A 20,336-nucleotide genomic window follows, 5' to 3' on the forward strand; every position below is an offset into this window, starting at 1 on the left:
AGTCTTTCTTCATGTAGAAGAGTTCCCAGAGATGCAAAGAGTGTCAGTCACACAAGACCATGAGGGGCGGTATTATGAGGATTTCTACAGGTCTGGATGTTTAATTAATAAAGCATTAAAGGGTTAGTTCACCCAAAAATAAAAATTCTGTTTTACTCAGCCTCATGTTATTCCAAACACGTAGGACTTTTGTTCATCTTCTGAACACAAATGAAGATTTATTTGAGCCATCTGAGCCAGTTCTGTGCTCTCATTTTAAAGGCTACTCTCAACTACCACTTTGACACTTCAAAAAGTTCATAAAGAGATTGAAAAACGAATCCATATGAATTGAGCGGTTTAATCCAACTTTTCTGAAGGGACACAGTCACTTTTTTTGAAGAAAATGTTTAATTTAGGCTTTTATTCACATAAACATTGATAAGCAAACCTGCTTGACTTGTGAGAACAAACTTGTGAGCTCAAATGTCCTGCGTAACACGAGAATGAACCTCATTGGTTCTCGCACATCAAGGGAATATGCTTGAGCTTCCGTTTACCACAACTGATGTGTGCGTAGATGACAGTTTCTGTGAATAGAAGCCTCAATTAAATCTGTTTATCATATAAAGCTTTCGTGTCTTTTCAGAAAATTTGGACTAAACCGATCGGTTCATATAGACAAGTTAAAGGATTTCTATATAAACTTTTTCAAGCCTCAAAGTGGTAGTTGCGTAGCTGTCATTGGAGGGACAAAAATGTGTATTCCGAAGATGAACGGAGTAATAATGACAGAATTTAAATTTTTGGGTGAACCCTTCCTTTAAGATTTGTAGCTTTGTACTGGTTTAAGCAGCAGTCTTTATTTTCATTCTCTTCCAGGGTGGTGGCCCAGAATGAAAGACGTGATGAGTGGACGTCTCTGCTCATCACCATTAAGAAGCTTTTCATACAGTATCCTGTGCTGGTGCGTCTTAAAGTAGCAGGTGCGTAAATACACACAAATAATATATATATATATATATATATATATGCATACTACCGTTCAAAAATTTGGGGTTGGAAATGTATTTATTTGTTATAATTTTGAAAGAATTCTCTTAAGGTCTCTTAATTTTCACAGTTGAGTGCAAAGTATATTTCTTTGGCAATGAGCTTGGAAAGACATGTTTGGATCTAGTGGACAAACATGGAGTAGGTGTAACAAACTGCTCTGAGACAGAAGGTTGGTTGAAGATCCAAACGCAGTATTTATTGAAGGGTAATCCAAAGTCGTAGTCAATAGAACAGGCAAAAGGTTATAACAGAAAATCAGTCCGAAAAGGCAAACAAAACAGAAGGAACAGGCAAAAGGGTAATCCACAGAGAAGGCAAGAAATCAAAGACCAAGATACATGAAACCAGAGAAACGCTCAGAAATGCTGTTGTGACACTAAACAAGACTTCGCAATGAATGACAGAGATAACCAGGCATATATAGGCAGAGGTAATGAGGTGATGAGACACAGGTGTAAACAGTAAGTGCTAATGAGTCCGGGGAAAGGATTATGGGTAATGTAGTTTGTGATGGAGTGACAGTCCGTGGTGGAGTGCCCTCTGGTGGTGATCACGGGCACTCACACAGGTGAATTGTGACAGTAGGGAGTCCACACATGCGCTGTTGTACACGTGGACAAAAACAATTGGGCCATGAGTATTTTGTAACATTATAAGTCACTTTTGATCAATTTAATGCATCCTTGCTGAATAAAAGTATTTTTTATTGTTTTTTATTACCAAACCAACCAATTTGATTAGGGGTGGGTGACCAAAATCGTAATATTATATAGTTACTTTTCCTTTAAATAAGGATTTTATGATTGAAAAATGTAGCTTATTGCACTTCATTTGAAATTGTGTAATTATTGTCACCAATTGTAGTATACAATTTTAATAATAGCCTAAGTAAAAAAAAAAAAAACATTCCCAAGCTTACTGAAGGTAAGTAAACACTAAACAGTGATAAAATAAGATTACAAGTTATAGGAAAAAAAACTCCTGTAGAACTAGAACAAAGACACAAATTAAATAGACCTACCTGAAAAACTTTAAAAATAGAAATAAAAAAAAACTATATAAATTGTGTCAACTAATAATAATAATATTAAAAAAATGGTCTTTACTGTGTAAATTAAATATACCTTTATGATTAAAGATACAAAAGTTATTAATTCAAGTGCAGTGAGAGGGAGTTCAGTACTCTATGAGCAGCAGATGAGCGCTCGGAGACCATCTCTCAGACGGCACTCAGAAACAATATCTCAGACCACGTTCAGAGACCGCCAGCGTGCACATATAGCGAAATGAGTTGTCTTTCGTTGCTTACTGCACTTCAACGGATTTTAAATAGCAATGCACAGGAACATCACATGAACGTCACTGTGGTAGAGACATCTCTATCGGTTGACATTTCTATTGGTTAATCCTGTCTACCAGTATATAGACCACCACTAGACTCCTAGGTATAAACGTGGCATTGTGGCAGTAAAAACACTCACATTGTCTTTACTTTCTTTCTTGTTTATCTTTTTATTTATTTTTTATTTTTTAGAAAATTCAAATATTTTCTTTTCATGTGTGTTATGATTATGGCATGATTGCAATTCTGTAAACTAGATCAAGCAGATTGACAAACATTTTTTTTTTTTCATGTTTGCAGATGGATATCCATGTGGGCATAATTCTACTTCTGCTCAGGGAAATTATCTGGAAGCTATAAACTTATCTTTCAACGGTTTGTATTTGTGTATTTAGTCCACTGTCTTTGCACTTCAGTTAAGCTGTTTGTCCTAATTTCAGTGTCTTGATTTTTTTCTCTTTCAGTCTTTGATAAGCACTACATCAACCGTAACTTTGATCGTACGGGCCAGATGTCGGTGGTCATTACTCCAGGAGTAGGCGTGTTCGAGGTGGACCGCTTGCTCATGATCCTCACCAAACAGCGCATGATTGACAATGGTCAGTAAGTGCACTGTGCAATTGCTGTTATGTTGTAGCACTGCCGTGGATGGTAATGGTATGGTAATATTCCTAACAGGCATCGGAGTAGATCTGGTTTGCATGGGAGAGCAGCCTCTTCACGCTGTTCCACTCTTCAAGGTTAGCAAACCATATTAGCCTTTGAGCATAAAATCAGATATGAATGCTTTTATACTTGTGAATAGGGTGAACAATTTTTTTGGTATAATTTCTTTTAGTTACATAACCGCACAGTGCACGGAGACTCCAGAATTGGCGATGACTACAACTTGCCTCACTGGATCAACCACAGGTGAGATAGATAACTGCTTGGTGGTTAGTAGGGTGTACTGGGTGGTTACTAAGTGGTTGCTAACTTGCCCAAGCTACCCTGGTTACTTTTGGATGTCATTTGATATGGGCTGGTAATTAACTGAATTGTTTTATTGTTTTATTATGCTTCCTGTGAGGCACTTTTAAAGGGTTGGTTCACCCAAAAATGAAATGTATGTCATTAATAACTCACCCTAATGTTGTTCCACACCCGTAAGACCTCCGTTCATCTTCGGAACACAGTTTAAGATATTTTATATTTAGTTTGAGTCTTTGTTCGTGCGGTCTTACAGGTGTGGAACGACATTAGGGTGAGGGCGACATTACTGCTGTGATTGGCTAAAATGTTTGCATTTTAAATAGTTAATGTGGAACTTTTAGAACATTTTTTATCAAGGTTAACTAATCGTAAAAGTGTTTATAGCATTATATTCAAGATGTATGGAATTATATTTTAATCGTGACATGAAAGGTTGCAGGGATAAGCATTGTAGCTGATCACAGACGTTGAGCGTATGAATGCAGTAATCTCATCTTTGCCTTCTCTCTTTTTTAATGTCTCTCAGCCGTCTCTCTTTCTACAGTCTTTCTTCAAATCTCCACATTGCTCACTCTCTCTCCTTCCCCATCATCAGTAGACACACTGTTGCTCACTGGCTACAAGTGTTGTGGTGCTGCTCTCTGTCCTATCCACTTTTAACAGGGTTTCTCAGAAATAGCTTGTTGCACCTTTAGTTACAGTATACATTTCTGATGTGCAGCACCTTATTTGACACAAAATTAAAATGCATTGTTTTGTAAATTATTAATTGTTATATTTTCATTCATTTCATTGGACAACAGTTTTGGGGAAATTATTATTGTGATGTTTTTGTCCATATTACCTAGACCTAACAGGTTAATGCAGATCAACAGTAACAATTACACTAACAATAATAAATGTGAATTTTACAGCTTTTACACATCAAAGAGCCAGAACTCATGCAGCTTTTTTACACCGCGGATCAAGCTGGCTGGAAAGAAGGTTAGAAATATTACACTTCCACTGACAACACCTTATATGACTTTGTAACAGTGTTATAATGAGAATGACTTGACACTTGTATCACTGCTAATGAAGCTGCTTTCACTCTGATGCCTTTTCATTTTAAGGCTCAAGCTGAAAAAGCCAGAAGCTCCAAAGAACATTGTAAGTAATTTGCGTCACTTGTAAGTGTTTACGGTCGCATATGGGTTTGCCGTGAATTGACTGAGCTGGATTTGTCTCGCTCAGCTCTTGGTTCTCCAAAAGATGCTGAGAACAGCCTTCCGATCCAGGTGGATTATGATGCATACGATGCTCAGGTGTTTAGACTTCCTGGGCCATCGAGAGCCCAGAGGTCCACCAACTTCAGGTACATTAAACAAATAAAAATCCTGTTGTTTTTCAATTTTGACCAACTTCCTCCATTTATATGGCAGTTTATACATTTAGCCTATGATCATGTGTCAGGTCGAGCCGGGAGAGGGAGTCAGCCAGCAGGAAAAGCTGGGGTTCATCGGAAGTTAGTGGAGGTGTAGTGGGCAGCTCTCCCCCAACCAGGCCTACAGGACCAGATGAACAGAGGAGCCTGGCGTCAGATGACAGTTTGGGACACATCTCCAACATTCTGCTTATCCCACGCCCGCCTCAGGGCCAATACGAGGTCAGCAGCTCCCTGGGGTACACCAGCTGCACAAGAGGTACAGGACCGTTTAGCACGCACCTGTGTTGATGTAGACGGATACATCTGGTTGATGTTTGCTGCTTCTCATCTGTCTCGTTTTTGCAGAATTGCTGGAAAAGATGGTTGAATCCCAGAGGGACTCCAGTGCTCCGGGCCGCTTCACAGTGGGCAGTGCTGAGTCTACCCTGCATGTACGGCCGGGCGGTTACACGCCCCAGAGGGCCCTCATTAACCCTTTCGCCCCCTCACGGATGCCTATGAAACTCACCTCTAACCGTCGCCGCTGGATGCACACATTTCCTGTGGGTAAGTAATACATACAATTCTTTCTTCAGATTAGCAATTTGTGTCAAATATTATGCATAATGACCACTAAACTGAGTCTATTCTCTACATGTTTTTATATAATGTTGTATGGATGTTCAAGGTCCTTCTGGAGAGGCAATCCAGATCCACCATCAGACACGACAAAACATGGCAGAGCTGCAGGGCAGCGAGCAGAGAGACCCGGCTCGTACCTCTGCAGAGTTGCTGGAACTGGCCTATCACGAAGCCACAGGAAGGTCAGTCACGCAGAGATTAGTGAGAGGATATTTGGAGGGGAAAAATGTGACAACATGATAGAGTCAGAGTCTAATAATGGTGTAAATGTGTGTTATAGCAAGCGGACAATGTCCCGTTACATAGGAGAGAATGGACTGTACATCAATGGAGTTCCTGACAATATATCTGGAAGTCCAGCTAGTAGCAACAGCACTGGTACATTATTTTCACCTCTTTATTATACAGTGGCCCTAAAAGATATTTTTTATCTTTTTTTATCTATTTTATCATCACTTTATGATGATATGAATGTCTGAGTGATTCTTATGAGCTGATTCTTTGTAGTGTATCAAAAGTATATAGCACGGCAAGTGTAGTCTGATTCCCGGACAAATGACTCTTGTAAGTCTGTTCTTTGTAGTGAATCAAAACACATGCAGCATTGCTGGTGCAGTCTGATTCCTTAAAGTATCAATGATATGTGTTGATTATTTTTAGCCAATCAGAAATGTTCTACATGATTTGTGTAGTCAAAGTCCCAAACAAATAAATAAGCATTTTGTAGGAGTATAATAAAACAGCAATGTAAAATGTCCTGTGGGCTCAGCCCCATCCTGCTTTACACTACTGTAATGTTAATAAAACTTTAATAAATTAATAATAATAAAAAATAATAATAATAAAAAAATAAATAATATATATATATATATATATATATATATATATATATATATATATATTGTAAGTAATTATATATATATATATATATATATATATATATATATATATATTTGAGGAATCAGAATTCCTTATGATTTTCACCCCTACATAACATTCATACATTTTTAAAATACAGTACCGAATGCTTTTTGGGCCACTGATGTTTTTTTTCCTTCTTATTTCTTTTTATTACATTATCTATTCATGAAATGATTTGCATGTTCTCTGTAAAAACAAGAGGTTGAATTGAGTTCAGTTGTTGCTGCTCTTGCTTCTATAGGAACACCAGTGAACCGTGGTTCCTTTGAGGATTATTCCAGCAGTCTAGATCCGAGTGAGTTCTTTCCCATCAGTGAAGAGACTGAAAAACACATCAAATCTCCAGTATCCATCCACTTCCTCATGAATGATAATTTACCACACACACACACACACACACACACACACACACACACACACATATATTCCCCTTAGAAATTTACATTTTACATTTATTTTACATTTATGCATTTGGCAGACGCTTTTATCCAAAGCGACTTACATTGCATTCAAGGTACACATTTTTACATTATTGTCATTTCTTTAAATATACATTTGTTAGCTGCAATCATATAAACACATTCATATTTAGAAGGGGATGGGTTTTGTAAAGGAAATCTGGGATCTATGGTTGAGTGATTTAAGGTATTTAAGTCTGGGTTCGCTATTACATTTGTTTGATTAGGGTGTAAAGGTTGTAGTCTTATCTAGCACACTAATCGGCTAATGATATTAACAAATAAATATTTTAACATTTGTTTGAATATAGGGTGGTAAGGGTGTAGTAGGCTAAGCTAGCATGTTAATCGGCTGGTGATATTCACAAACATTAAACATTTGTTCAGTTATAGTGTAAAGGATGTAAACTAAGCTTGCATGCTAATCAACTAGTGATAGTCAAACAAGATTTGAACATTTGTTTGATTAGGATGTAAAAAGTGTAGGTTAAGCTAGCAGGCTAATTAGCTAGTGATATCCACAAATAAGAATGTATCATTTGTTCAGTTATGGTGTAAAGGGTGAAGGCTAAGCTAGCAGGTCCCACTTTATATTAGGTGACCTAAACTACTATGTACTTACATCAAAAAGTAAGTACAATGTACTTATTTTGTTCATGTTATATTGCAAAACACTTTTGATGATATTGAGGTGGGATATGGGTAAAGTATCAGTATCAAGTAACAAGTATCAGTATTAGGGACAGGTGTGGTGATAGGCTATAGTTAAGTTTAAGGGTAGGGTTTGTTGTAAGGGAAGTGTCAACAGTGTAATTACAAATGTAACCACAGAAATGAATTACATATGTAATTACATGCAGGTCATTTTGCAAATGTAAGTATAATGTAAAAACATGTATGTACCCAATAAGTCCATTGTATCAAATTATTAATTACAATGTTAGTACATAGTGTTAAGGCCACCTAATATAAAGTGGGTCCAGCTAGCATGTTAATTAGGTAATGATATTGACAAATAAGTATTTTAACATTTGTTAAATTATGGTGTAAATGGTCTAGGTTAAGCTAGCATGCTAATCAGCTAGTGATATTCACAAATAAGAATTCACCATTGGTTTGATACGGTGTAAAGTGTGTAGGCTAAGCTAGCAAGTTAATCAGCTAGTGATAATCACAAATAAGTATTTTAACATTTGTTCAATTAGGATGTAAAGGGAGTGGGCTAAGCTAGCATGTTAATCAGTTAGTGACATTCAGAAACATTAATTAAACGTTTGTTAAATGATAATGTAAATTGTGTAGGTTATGTTAGCATGCTAATCAGCTTGTGATAATCACAAATAAGAACATACACACCCATAGGAAAAAGATATGAACTTAGGGTAACGCACAGGTGTTGAAACGATAACTAAACAGTTATTTACAGTAATTTAGTTGCCGCAATTCTTTCTTGGTGAATTACACCTCTGATTTGTCTGGGATTTCTGGCTTTCTCTCTTTACCATCCCTCCCCTTTACTGGGGATTCCTTTATTTCCTGAATCCCTCTTTCTATCTAATCAAGTATCAAACTTCAATTCTCTCCCGCTCACAAGCTTTGTAACCCTCAATAAAATCACCAATCACAAGTATGTTGAATGACACTGCCGCACTCAGAATCTCACGCATGCCTTGCCTGAACACGGAACAGTACTGGTCGTCTTTTCTGCCAATTGTGTCTTTGTACAGACACGTATTACTCATCAGTGATGTCACGATGCTCACAGTGCTTTTTTGCATGTTAATTCTGCACGTAGTAGTCACTATAATTCCAGTTCAATTACAACAATAATGGTAACACACTCCTTTTTCTTTTCCCTCTTTCTCTGTCTCCCTTTATCCTCCTTGTTCTGCGTGTTTGTATGTGTCTGTCTGCCTGCCTGAAACTGTTCACCCTCTCTTCTGCTTCTTTCTCTCTCAATCTATCTGCTAATTGTCATTGGGGCCACATGTGTGAATGTGCTTTGGATGTGATCTGTTGCGTCCTTGTGGTGCGTGTGGGCCACTCTGTGTGTTTGTGTGTGTGTGTGTGTGTGTGTGGTGGGGGTGCCCCTCAAGTCCTGCTGCTGTCTGCCCCTCCGACAGTGCCTAGTTTTTGCTGCACGGTCGGGGTGGACTGGAAGTCCCTCACCACTCCTGCCTGCCTCCCCCTCACGACCGATTACTTTCCCGACCGCCAAACCCTGCAGAATGACTACACAGAGGGATGCTACGACCTGCTGCCACACACTGACCTGGACAGGTACAAACACTTTCTTAAAAACATCTTTTTAGATAATCATGTTTAACAATGGAATGCATGCTAGAAAAACAGCATTACCCAAGACTGCAGAGAAATGTCCACCAATAAGGGAATCACAACGAGCAAATTGCACTAAAAGAACACTTTATCCAAATTTTTTGTAATGGTGCCTTCATGTGATATCTGAAATTTCCTACTTCCCACTTCTGAATTCGTGATTATGAGCTCATTACATTCATGTTCATGTTCATGTCCCATATTTTAGCTAGGAAGCTAGTATTAATGAAGGCAGAATAATTCATGTATTTCGCAATGCTTCAACAATGCGATTGTCGTTCTTTTCCTCATTAAAGCTATTACGTAGTCTTGTACTGGTGTCTGAATTTGCCAAACTTTTTGCTTCAAATCAGTTTGTACACTCTTAAAAATAAAGGTTCTTAAATGGTTCTTTGGCAGGGTGTATGTTTCCATGAAGAACCTTTAATATCCATTGCACAATATCCATATCAAAAGGTTCTTTGTTGTGCAAAAAAGGTTCATTAGACTATAAAATGGTTCGAAAAAAATGGTTCTTTAAAGAACCTTCCACAAAACGTTTTTTCTGTGGCATCACTGTGAAACCTGTTTTTGGTTCTTCCTGGCACCTTTATATACAAAAGGGTGTGCTTTTGCGATTCACCTCATGCCTGGTTGATCAAGAAATATTTAAAACTTTGCACTATTTCTAAGTCTCTAATAAACATTATTGTGACTGAACCTGTGACTTGCTTTCTAACTACAGTCACATGTGAATTGCTTCTTTTGAACAGAATTTTTATTCATTATTTGTTATGAACATTTTTATTAAATTAGAAAAATGCAGAATTATCGAGTACTGTTAGACTTTTGAATCCCACTATAGATTTAATATAAACTCACCTAAAGGATTATTAGGAACACCTTCAATTTCTCATTGATGGAATCTAATCAACCAATCACATGGCAGTTGCTTCAATGCATTTAGGGGTGTGGTCCTGGTCACGACAATCTCCTGAACTCCAAACTGAATGTCAGAATGGGAAAGAAAGGTGATTTAAGGAATTTTGAGCGTGACATTGTTTTTGGTGCCAGAAGGGCCGATCTCAGTATTTCACAATCTGCTCAGTTACTGGGATTTTCACGGACAACCATTTCGAGGGTTTGCTAGAGGTCAAAGGAGAATGGAGCTGATTGAAGCTGATAGAAGAGCAACTTTGACTGAAATAACCACTCGTTACAACCGACGTATGAAGCAAAATATAATTCCATTTGTGAAGTCACAACATGCATAACCTTGAGGCGGATGGGCTACAACAGCAGAAGACCCCACCGGGTACCACTCATCTCCACTACAAATAGGACAAATAGTAAATGCATCATTGAAATGCCACGGCCTACCTGAGCATTGTTTCTGACCATTTCCATCCCTTTGTGACCACCATGTACCCATCCTCTGATGGCTACTTCCAGCAGGATAATGCACCATGTCACAAAGCTCAAATAATTTCAAATCGGTTTCTTGAACATGACAATGAGTTCACTGTACTAAAATGGCCCCCGCAGTCACCAGATCTCAACCCAATAGAGCATCTTTGGGATGTGTTGGAATGGGAGCTTCGTGCCCTGGATGTGCATCCCACAAATCTCCATCAACTGCAAGATGCTATCCTATCAATATGGGCCAACATTTCTAAAGAATGCTTTCAGCACCTTGTTGAATCAATGCCATGTAGAATTAAGGCAGTTCTGAAGGCGAAAGGGGGTCAAACACAGTATTAGTATGCTGTTCCTAATAATCCTTTAGGTGAGTCTATATTGAAGATCTCAGTCCAAAATGTATGTGCTCTCCATCTTATATAGACGTGACGATGAGTCTCCAGTGATGACGGCCTATCAGGTGTTTGAAGAGTTCATCTGTCAACGACTGATGCAAGGCTACCAGATCATTGTTCAGCCAAACAGGAAGTCACAACCTGCTATTGCCCCGCCCCTCAGCAGCAGCCCTCTTTATTCCAGAGGTACATCCCCTGCTGGACACCCCTTAGTTCCGCATACTAGTTGGTTCCAGTCATAAATCATGCTTTAATGTAATTCAGGTGAGAGATTTGAAGGTCTGCTTTTCAGGGCTGGTGTCTCGACGTAAACCAGAGGAGGAAGAGAGTCTTTACTGGCTCAGTATGGGGAGAACCTTTCATAAAGTCTGCCTTAAAGATAAGATCATTACTGTCACCCGCTACCTCCCAAAGTCAGTTGATGCTTTTTTTTGTGCTTTTTTTCAGTTGATTTGTTCTTCTAGAATTGCCTACAAGTGTCTTTTTTTGTCTTTAGGTATCCGTATGAATCCACACAGATTCAGTACAGCTACAATCTGTGCCCTCCACATGCAGACGCCCACTTCCTGCCATTCTGGGTTGAGTTCAGCCATGAGCGGCTGGAGGAGTACAAATGGAACTACCTGGACCAGTACATCTGCTCTGCTGGCTCAGAGGACTTCAGGCAAGTGGCTTTACTAGCAATACAACTAACAGAAAAACCTATGTAGATTCCCACAGGATCCCATTCTTCTCTCTTCCACAGTCTTATTGACTCTCTGAAGTTCTGGCGCACACGCTTCTTGCTGCTGCCAGCGGGTGGAGCCAGGCGAGTTGCGGATGGTGAGGGTCACTGGGACGTGTATGGAGAGGGAACGGGGGCAGGGCGGGATGGCCTCTCTGGCACTGGGGACTGGTCTCTTTTGGATGGATTTATCCGCTTTTTGGAAGGCCTGAACAGGATTCGCCGGCGGCATCGATCTGATCGTATTATCCGTGTGAGTGCACAGCTACAGGATCAGCACAAATGACCACCCATCTGGGCAATAAAATAACAATTCTTATGTTTGTTATAGAAAGGAGCAACTATTAAAGGCCTGCAGGTGACAGGGGCCCTCTCATCCTACAACCCGGAGCCTATAGCACCCCCTGTGGGCAAAAAGGGCACCTCTGCCCTCTCTGCACTTCTGGAGCTGGATCAGACACAGAAGTGAGTTGTGCAGGCAGAGTTCAGCAAACCAAAGGAAATAAAATACTGCAGGGCATAAATCAAATAGAAACAAGTGTTTGCGTGTGCCAGAAACAATGAGATTTGGGGTTTTATCTAGTGCCGCATATGGTAAAGCTTTTATAAAAAATGCTTGAGATTCCAGGTTTTTCCTAATGCTGGTGAGATGTCTTTGATCTGCAGGAGTTTTGAAGAGCAGCAGCTTGCTGCTCAGCATGGTGGAAAACCATGTGGTCCTTTCAGTGAAGCTGCCAGCGTTGCCCTGACAACCACCTATGTCGATAGCCCCCGTAAGGTGAGAGCCCGAGGCAGACCGCCGAACGGACAAGTTCTTGGCTTTCTGTGTGTATGCTTGTGCTTTTGAGTGAGGAAGAGACCTATTGTATTCGTACACTATGTATTGCTTGCTGCTTTTTTGGTCTTATTTTTCCTTGGCTTGGTTTGAAGACTGATCACAGTATTTGGAACAGAATAAAAATTTGGTATAACATACAACTATTTTAAAATGCGACAATAATGTAATGTCTTTTAATTATTATTTGCATATTGTGTAATTAATTCAATACATTTTTAGTGATTTGACAGCCCTACTTTACATTTAGTGCTGAATCGTGGATATTTTTTGCAGTGGGTTTTCTTGCTCTTTTCTTGCCTCTTTTGACCTTTGCCTCTTCCCCTTTCATTACTGCCTTCAGTGCCTTGTTCTTGCTCTGATCTCTGGGGGTTATTTTCTCTCTTTCTGGTGTTTTCCTCCTAATATGCTGACAGGATGCTGCCTTCATTTTGGACTTTATTCGTAGTCCACGTTCCTCCTACATCTGTCATTCTCAGGTCAGTCACTGCCCCCTCTCTGTTCTGTGAAAGCCGTCTGTTTCTTGCAATGCGCGTGTGCATATAAACCATGTGTGCATGACTGTGTACTTATCCAAGTTCTCACTGGCATTAAAAATGTGAAGGTTGGTGTTTCTATCGGGTGTTTTTATAGTGAGAGTGATAACGAAGAGTCATTCCTGTTTCTCTATGCATACTCATCATCATACTCATTATAACATAAAACGCTGAAAAATGTTAGAGTCATTAGATTTACTTCATTTAACATCTTAACCTTTATGAGTTCGGCTGTAGACTACACCTCTCTGTTTAGCCAATGGAAAAATGCATGTGCACTTTACATTTAATCTCCCCCCCCCCCCCCCCCCCATCCTGTGCTCATTAAGAATATCTCACGTAGCCAGATTTTTGTCTAGCGGCATACAGTAACTGTTCTACATTGCAGCTAATTCTGGCCAGGAGCAGATGGGAAGAGGCCATCTGACCAACATGTAAAGCACTTATCACAGTTTGCTTTTATTAACTTGATATTTAGCAGCAGGTAATTCTAACATTTATGATGCTGTGGTAATAGACATGCATGCACAAGTGGTAAATCATTTAAATAATGTTATAGTGGTCTTTGGAGACAAAGACAACCAGATATTTCATATGTAATTATGAAAACAAAGCAGAATGTACAGTGATTGAGGACAATCTTAATTTAATGGCTCAATCCATTAAACCGTTTGTTCATCTTGTTGTATGCTCATTGTAGCAACCTGGTAATTGTCAAGATTGCTTTATATATTGGCAGACAAAAACTGACTGACTGACTGACTGACTTTTGGGAATTTTATAACAGCCAGCCAGTTAGATTGGAGGTGGTGGTTTTTGCCAGCTCTTGGCATTGTACTGTGCAATATGCTACATACAGTCTGTCATGGGATGTGCTTGTCTGATACTAGAGTGCCACAAAGATCAGTCACTGGAGGCAGATAGCATGATGATCTCTTATAATTTTGCACCTTTGTCCGTCTTGTGTAGTTCTGTATTAGACTTGTTTTGCATGAAGATAGATAACATCATAAGTGCTAGTAAAAGCAAACTCCATTTCAACATTTTATCTAACATATTCCCAATGGGTTTCTCAGCTGCCAGCTGAACAGGTTCCAGCAAATCCCACTGAGGTTGGGTTGGCGGACAAAGGAGGCAGCCAACCAGGTGAGAGAACAACATCCGCATCCCAAGCTACAGGAGACCCAACCCCAGGCACAGGTTCAGAGACTGGGTAAGAAAACACCTCAGTTTATTCCAAAAGTCAGAACATGGCTTCCCATATATTCAACTCAGAATGTGCCACTTTCATGTTGTATTGCAGGGCGCAGTCAGGGTCCAGTGGTTTGAGTCTTTCATCATCTTCCACACTAATGGAGATCCTGGAAGCCATTAAGCATCCCACGTGAGAGTCTTTGAACCCTTAATTATTTATTAGTCTTCTATTATGTCACCCATGTGTGATCTAAATTGACTTCCTGTGCTTACAGCACTGGAGTGCAGCTTCTGCCAGAGCAGAGAGGCCTGCCTCCCAACTGCTTTGTCAGTGCTGAGGTTGTACATTGGCTGGTGAGCACTGTGGAGAATGTTGCCACACAGGGCATTGCAGTAGAAATCATGCAGGTAAAAGTGAGAACATTGCAGAAGTCACAGTAGTCTGTGTTTGTTTTTTAAAACATAACTCTCTCCCTGATACTCCTGTAGAAAATGTTGGATGAAGGTCTAATTAATCATGCCTCCGGTGATGCCATGCGAACCTTTGTCTATGGCTTCTACTTCTACCGGATTGTTGACAAAGACAGCGAGAAGGGTAAGAAACAACTTGACTATCAAGATTACTTTGCTAGGGGTTGCCAAGCTGCTGTAGAGTTGGTTGCTGCTAGCCGTTCTTATTGTATCCAATTGTATCGCTGACAGTGTGTTTTGTTTTCAATGAGAAGAGGTGATTTCCAGGGGACACGAGACAGTGATCCAGTTATCTGCCACCTGATACATTTAGATACAGAGTAGGAATGCCTATTAAAAAACCAACAGCACAGTGACACTGCAGCCTCTAGCAGTTTTATAGGGATTCAGGGGGCAGATCCCACTGTCTGCAATCCCGTTGGAAACATGACTGTACCTTGACTGTACCTATGCTCCATGAAAACAGACCTTTATTCCCTGCAGCCCCTACGACTCAGCTGCCCCCAGCGGGAGCCAATGCCTGGTCTCCCGCAGCTTTGGAGGACTTCGCCCTGTTCCAGAGGAAATGGTTTGAGGTGGCCTTTGTTATGGAGGAACGTCGGCCCTGTGACTTACCAGCCTTCCTGCTACCCTGGTTGCCCAGCCGGCCAGCCTCGTACGCAAGTAGGCATAGCTCCTTCAGCCGCAGCTTCGGAGGACGCAGCCAAGCTGCTGCACTGCTAGGTACACTCAGCCGGCTCTGACCCCAGAGCAGCCTTGCTCTGCACCTTAAGGCAGCATGCGACACTCGCTCCCCCGAGAGTTCGGGAAAGCCAGTGAAGCGAATGAGTCACACAAAGTCAAATCATTTAATCTCATATTACTAAAGCGTTCAGAAACCACCCATCTACTCGTCACTAAATAACAATGCGCACCCTGAACTTCCACAACTCAATTAACTTATAAAGATGGATGTTGCAAAGACATCACAGAATAACTCCATACATTGCTAAATTATTCTCAGAAAACACCACAGCAAGCTTTTGATTCATCCCCTTCCATCAAGAATTTTTAACATATGCAACCCTAATTAACCGACTTTGTGTGATTCTTCTACATTCCAGGACTGCATGTAGTTGTAGAAAAGTAGTCCACACTTAGATCATCCTGTTAATTCCCACAATGCCCAAATCATGTTGATCATATCAAGATTCCCTTTCTAACCCATTGATGTAGATAGTGTTTGCAAATCTGCTATAACAAGCCCAATTAGCCATCAATCAGTGTGACCGTACATGCACTCTCCAAATGCTGTGGTTCTACACAATCAGGGCAAACAAATTGCTTTGTTTGCAAACTCTTCAAATCAGAGCGTGGACTGATTGCCCCAGTACACCAATCAATCCACTATTTTAGGTGTGCCACAATGATGTCTTGTCCACCAGTAGTGCATGCTGCGGGGAAGTAGTGGCTGTGATCCAGTAGTGCTGTGGTATGGGTTCTTCCTGCTCTCCTCCATCTGCCCTGTTCCTGCTGGATGAATTATGTTCCTCCATTGTTCCCAAACCTGAGCAAAGCTCTTCTGCCTACCCGTCGCATTTCTGCTTATTGGCGCCAGTGCACCCAGCTTTCAGTGTTTTCCTGCCATAGAAACGTCATGCATCTTTTTTTACCTTTTAATACATTGCATGATGGAAAATCATTCCTGATATGAGAATCATTATATCAATTCATTTAGAATGTTTATGAACTAAGCACTAACAGCCATAAACTCTATCACAATTAATCTACATTGACCCATTTATGATCTTAATGCCTCTGTGCCTGACCTCTTTCATTTCATCCTCTTGGCCATTTCTACTCTTCCTGTCTTTCTCGCTGTTTTTGCCCCTCTTCTTTCAGCCGCCACAGTTCCAGAGCAGAAAACAGTCACCTTGGACGTTGATGTGAACAATCGCAGTGATCGGACAGAATGGTGCAGTTGCTATTACCATGGCAACTTCTCCCTCAATGCTGCTTTTGAAATCAAGCTGCACTGGATGGCTGTCACTGCAGCTGTACTCTTTGAAATGGTGAGCATAGGATGAACAGTTGGCTTTGAAGTGATGAGGTGCTAGATGACATTTTTTATAATATCAGGACAATCAAACATAGGCAACTAAAACTAGACGGTATAAAGAAAGGGCACGGACATAACATGTAAGGCTAAGACATGGTCCTAAAGCACTGCTTTCTTATTTTTCAGGTGCAAGGCTGGCACAGAAAGGCGGCATCTTGTGGATTCCTGCTTGTACCTGTGTTGGAGGTGCCCTTTGCTTTGCCATCGTACCTATATGGTGACCCTCTCCGTGCTCAGTTGTTTATCCCACTAAACATACAGTGCCTACTAAAGGAAGGCTGTGATAATCTGTTTGAGGGTGAGGAAAGAAAAAGTAACATGTTTATTGCAATGTTTGTAAAAGTCCCTCAAATGTAGCAAATACACCCATTGTGTGTGCCAGAGATATAGCACCAAACATTGGGCTCCAGTCACAGAACCAAGGGGTGGGCCCCTAACAACTATATATATATATATATATATCCCCCTCACCGAGGGCCCCTGTTACTCAGTTCCACTATTACCCCCTGTGATTACCCCTGGGTGTGTCCCAATTTGTGTACTAATGCACTATATTCTGTTAGCTTGGTCTTACCAGACTCTGGCCACTGTCCATTGATAAGTGTTTACTTCCACAAAGTAAACTCTGTTGAAGTTTAAATGATGTTAAATGATGCCATAAATAACGGCCCAATTCAAATGTTTAGATGCTTTTATTTTAATTACTTTGAGCAGTGATGCAATATATTGCTCTTTTAAATACTTGCCAGCATTTTAAAGAAATACAAGTGTAAAAACCATACGGTGCTCTGCAGTGGTCAAAAAGGATATAAAGAGTGAATTTTGAAGTGATATATTCTTGAAAATTCAGAGATGTAGATTCGGACAGCTATTACATCACCACACAACCTTGGTGTTTGTCAAAAGCATTAGGCAACTCGGCCGGATTTTTACGCAGGTGGTGGGAAACGGACGGCAATAAAATCACTGACTGTAAATGATAGCAATACCTTCCGACCCCACGAGAAACAATTACCGTCCGAAAAGGGCTTCAGCCAACTCCTTCACTACTAACGGAGCGAGCTGGAAATCAAACTTCTCCCGGATTTACCCTGTTGGGGAGGAGGGCCACAACATCATGGCCACCAACAAACCCCAGCAAAGATTGTTCTATCGCCGGCTTTAACTTCTGGATATTCGGCAGCGGTGCCACAAGGGAATGAATTACTGAACTACAACTCAAATTAGCGCATGACATCAACGTCATCGTTCTCAGCCACTCCCTCTGTTCGCTGATTGGACCAGTAAAATTTTTATCGGAGAAAACCTAAGAATACCCCACAGTCCCAGACGTAGTACTGAAGGAAAATGAAAATTGAGCAGAAGTACATAGAAGGGCAGAGACAGGCTACTATTCTGTTCCAATTTAAAGTATAAATAGTGTTCACACTGAAAATTCTAAAAAGAAAAGGTGCACTTCAAATATCCGGAGTCTGGAATGTTGGACACGTTACTAATAATAAATAATTACATAGTGCACTAATATTCTGATTAATATTCTGTTTCTATCCTTAGATTGATTGAACTATTCGCAATACTTTTCATTTATTGTTAATTTGACGTATGATATCCTCCATTTACTTGTTTAGGGTTTGAGCCAGAGACGTACTGGGACAGAATGCAGTTGTTTCAGGAGGCCGTACTCTCCAGGTAAAGAGAGCATAGATAGTATATTTCACTCTCACTATTTCTCCTTCTTTGGGTTAGTGAATTTAACTTAAAGGGTTAGTTCACCCAAAAATGAAAATTATTTCATTAATTACTCACCCTCATGTCGTTGGACACCTCGTAAGACCTTCGTTCATCTTCAGAACACAGATGAAGATATTTTTGTTGAAAGCTGATAGCTGAGAAAGGCTTTAGAAAGCCCTCCATTGGCATTCAGTACATTCCCACTCACAAGACCCATAAAGGAACTAAAAGCCCATCTTACTACGGTGGATGTACAATAATTTTACGAATCGACAAGAATAGTTTTTGTGCGCAAAAAAAAATCAAAATAATGACTTTATCCGCCAAGTTATTGTCTTGCGTGTAGGATTTAGACGTGAACTCACACAATAGCGGCGCTCCTCCTCGCTTCTGGGTCATGTATCTGAACGGCGGATATGCGTCATATTCTCGCGCATGCGTCGAGCTCATGTCAATAACCGGGTGGATAAAGTCATTAGTTTGATTTTTGTGCACACAATAACTATTTACGTCGCATTGTAACATTATTGTACAGCCACTGTTGTGAGATGGACTTTGCAACAAAGTCTTTAGTACCTTTATGGGTCTTTTGAGTGGGAATGTACTGAATGCCAGTGGAGGCCTACCTGAAGCTGAAGCCTGAAATCTCAGCCATCAGCTTTCAACAAAAATATCTTCATTTGTGTTCTGAAGGTGAATGAAGGTCTTATGGGTGTCCAACGACATAAAGGGGAGTGATTAATTAAATAATTTTCATTTTTGGGGGAACTAACCCTTTAAGTACGTCTGGTTAATTTGCAGTTAAATCTAGTTTATTTTTTAGAGTGGTATTGTCCTGTGTGCAGTCATATTGAAACAACTTCCCTTATTTTTTGAAGATTTGGCTTTGTACAAGACAAGTTCTCAGCATCAGCTTTTAACTTTCCATCGGAGAACAAACCCCAGTACATCCATGTAACAGGTACATGCTTTTATGAATAATGTAAACTTTGGTTGGAAATTAAATGATAGAAATCCTTCTTGTTACTTTATTCACTTATAACTTTGTCTTGCTCCTTCCATCGCCATCACTCTGGAACTCTTTATCCAGGTACAGTTTTTCTTCAGCTGCCTTACTCGAAAAGGAAATACAGTGGACAGCGGCGGCGCCGTAACTCTACCACCTCCGCCAGTCAGAGCCTGTTTGGTTCTGAAGAACAAGTAGGCTACAATTGGGCCTACAATACCATGCTGACCAAAGCCTGGAGGACCGGCGTTCTGGGGGACGAGAAACTGGCCGACCGCCTGCTACGAGATTTCACAGACTTTTGTGCCAACAAGGATAAACGACTGGCGACCTTCTGGGAAAGTTGTGTGGAGAAAATGAACGCTAGTGCCCCGTGAGAAAAAAGAATGGAGGAAAGTAAAGATAAGAGAAAGCCGAGACCGTTTGCCTCTGCATTAAGAGCTAATGTCCTGCTGCTATCATCTAATCAGAGAAATAAAGAAACACCTCATCATAAATCACTCACCTTAAGTGGTTTTGGACAGTTTTTAATGCTTGGCCCTATTGATGTACATTTCCATAGGCCTTGCCCCATGTTTAGATTGGTGTTGTTGTTTTTTTATGTCCTAAGTATTAGGAGCTTAGTAAATGTGTTGATCAAGATAAGAGTTAAGAGAGATGTTTAATGTTATAACTTTCGAGCACATCTGTAAACACCTTTGCATTTTAAGTTATTACAGTAAAATCGGTAGTTAGGCCCTAGGGACATAAGTTGAATTCTTTAACTGAATTAAAGTTATATTAGATCCAACTTTCTTTACATTATCCTCAAGGTCAAAATGATCAAATTAAGCCCC

The 20,336-nt window shown here is 40.2% G+C and overlaps 1 protein-coding gene across 5 annotated transcripts in view; it reads left to right on the forward strand.

Moving 5' to 3' along the window:
- The window catches only part of depdc5 (DEP domain containing 5, GATOR1 subcomplex subunit), a 27,943-nt gene extending 7,653 nt beyond the window's left edge, over positions 1-20,290 (forward strand). For 2 of the 5 annotated variants that reach the window (XM_067433771.1, XM_067433769.1), the window contains 32 exons: positions 18-90; positions 862-965; positions 2,678-2,752; positions 2,842-2,976; positions 3,056-3,117; positions 3,216-3,289; positions 4,264-4,333; positions 4,462-4,498; positions 4,583-4,703; positions 4,802-5,031; positions 5,121-5,321; positions 5,443-5,578; positions 5,677-5,774; positions 6,559-6,612; positions 8,872-9,055; positions 10,934-11,091; positions 11,198-11,318; positions 11,402-11,569; positions 11,651-11,882; positions 11,961-12,094; positions 12,296-12,407; positions 12,881-12,943; positions 14,077-14,213; positions 14,304-14,384; positions 14,470-14,602; positions 14,684-14,789; positions 15,149-15,388; positions 16,547-16,716; positions 16,890-17,061; positions 18,392-18,452; positions 19,373-19,455; positions 19,585-20,290. In XM_067433771.1, the coding sequence (XP_067289872.1) occupies positions 18-90; positions 862-965; positions 2,678-2,752; positions 2,842-2,976; positions 3,056-3,117; positions 3,216-3,289; positions 4,264-4,333; positions 4,462-4,498; positions 4,583-4,703; positions 4,802-5,031; positions 5,121-5,321; positions 5,443-5,578; positions 5,677-5,774; positions 6,559-6,612; positions 8,872-9,055; positions 10,934-11,091; positions 11,198-11,318; positions 11,402-11,569; positions 11,651-11,882; positions 11,961-12,094; positions 12,296-12,407; positions 12,881-12,943; positions 14,077-14,213; positions 14,304-14,384; positions 14,470-14,602; positions 14,684-14,789; positions 15,149-15,388; positions 16,547-16,716; positions 16,890-17,061; positions 18,392-18,452; positions 19,373-19,455; positions 19,585-19,877 (4,118 nt within the window). In that variant the 3' untranslated portion in view covers positions 19,878-20,290. The remainder of the gene's footprint in view (positions 1-17; positions 91-861; positions 966-2,677; positions 2,753-2,841; positions 2,977-3,055; positions 3,118-3,215; positions 3,290-4,263; positions 4,334-4,461; positions 4,499-4,582; positions 4,704-4,801; positions 5,032-5,120; positions 5,322-5,442; positions 5,579-5,676; positions 5,775-6,558; positions 6,613-8,871; positions 9,056-10,933; positions 11,092-11,197; positions 11,319-11,401; positions 11,570-11,650; positions 11,883-11,960; positions 12,095-12,295; positions 12,408-12,880; positions 12,944-14,076; positions 14,214-14,303; positions 14,385-14,469; positions 14,603-14,683; positions 14,790-15,148; positions 15,389-16,546; positions 16,717-16,889; positions 17,062-18,391; positions 18,453-19,372; positions 19,456-19,584) is intronic. The other 3 variants (XM_067433772.1, XM_067433770.1, XM_067433773.1) reach the window with 3 other exon arrangements.
- Positions 20,291-20,336: the final 46 nt, after the last annotated feature.

Source organism: Pseudorasbora parva, chromosome 23 (assembly GCF_024679245.1).
Source record: "Pseudorasbora parva isolate DD20220531a chromosome 23, ASM2467924v1, whole genome shotgun sequence".
NCBI lineage: Eukaryota > Metazoa > Chordata > Actinopteri > Cypriniformes > Gobionidae > Pseudorasbora > Pseudorasbora parva.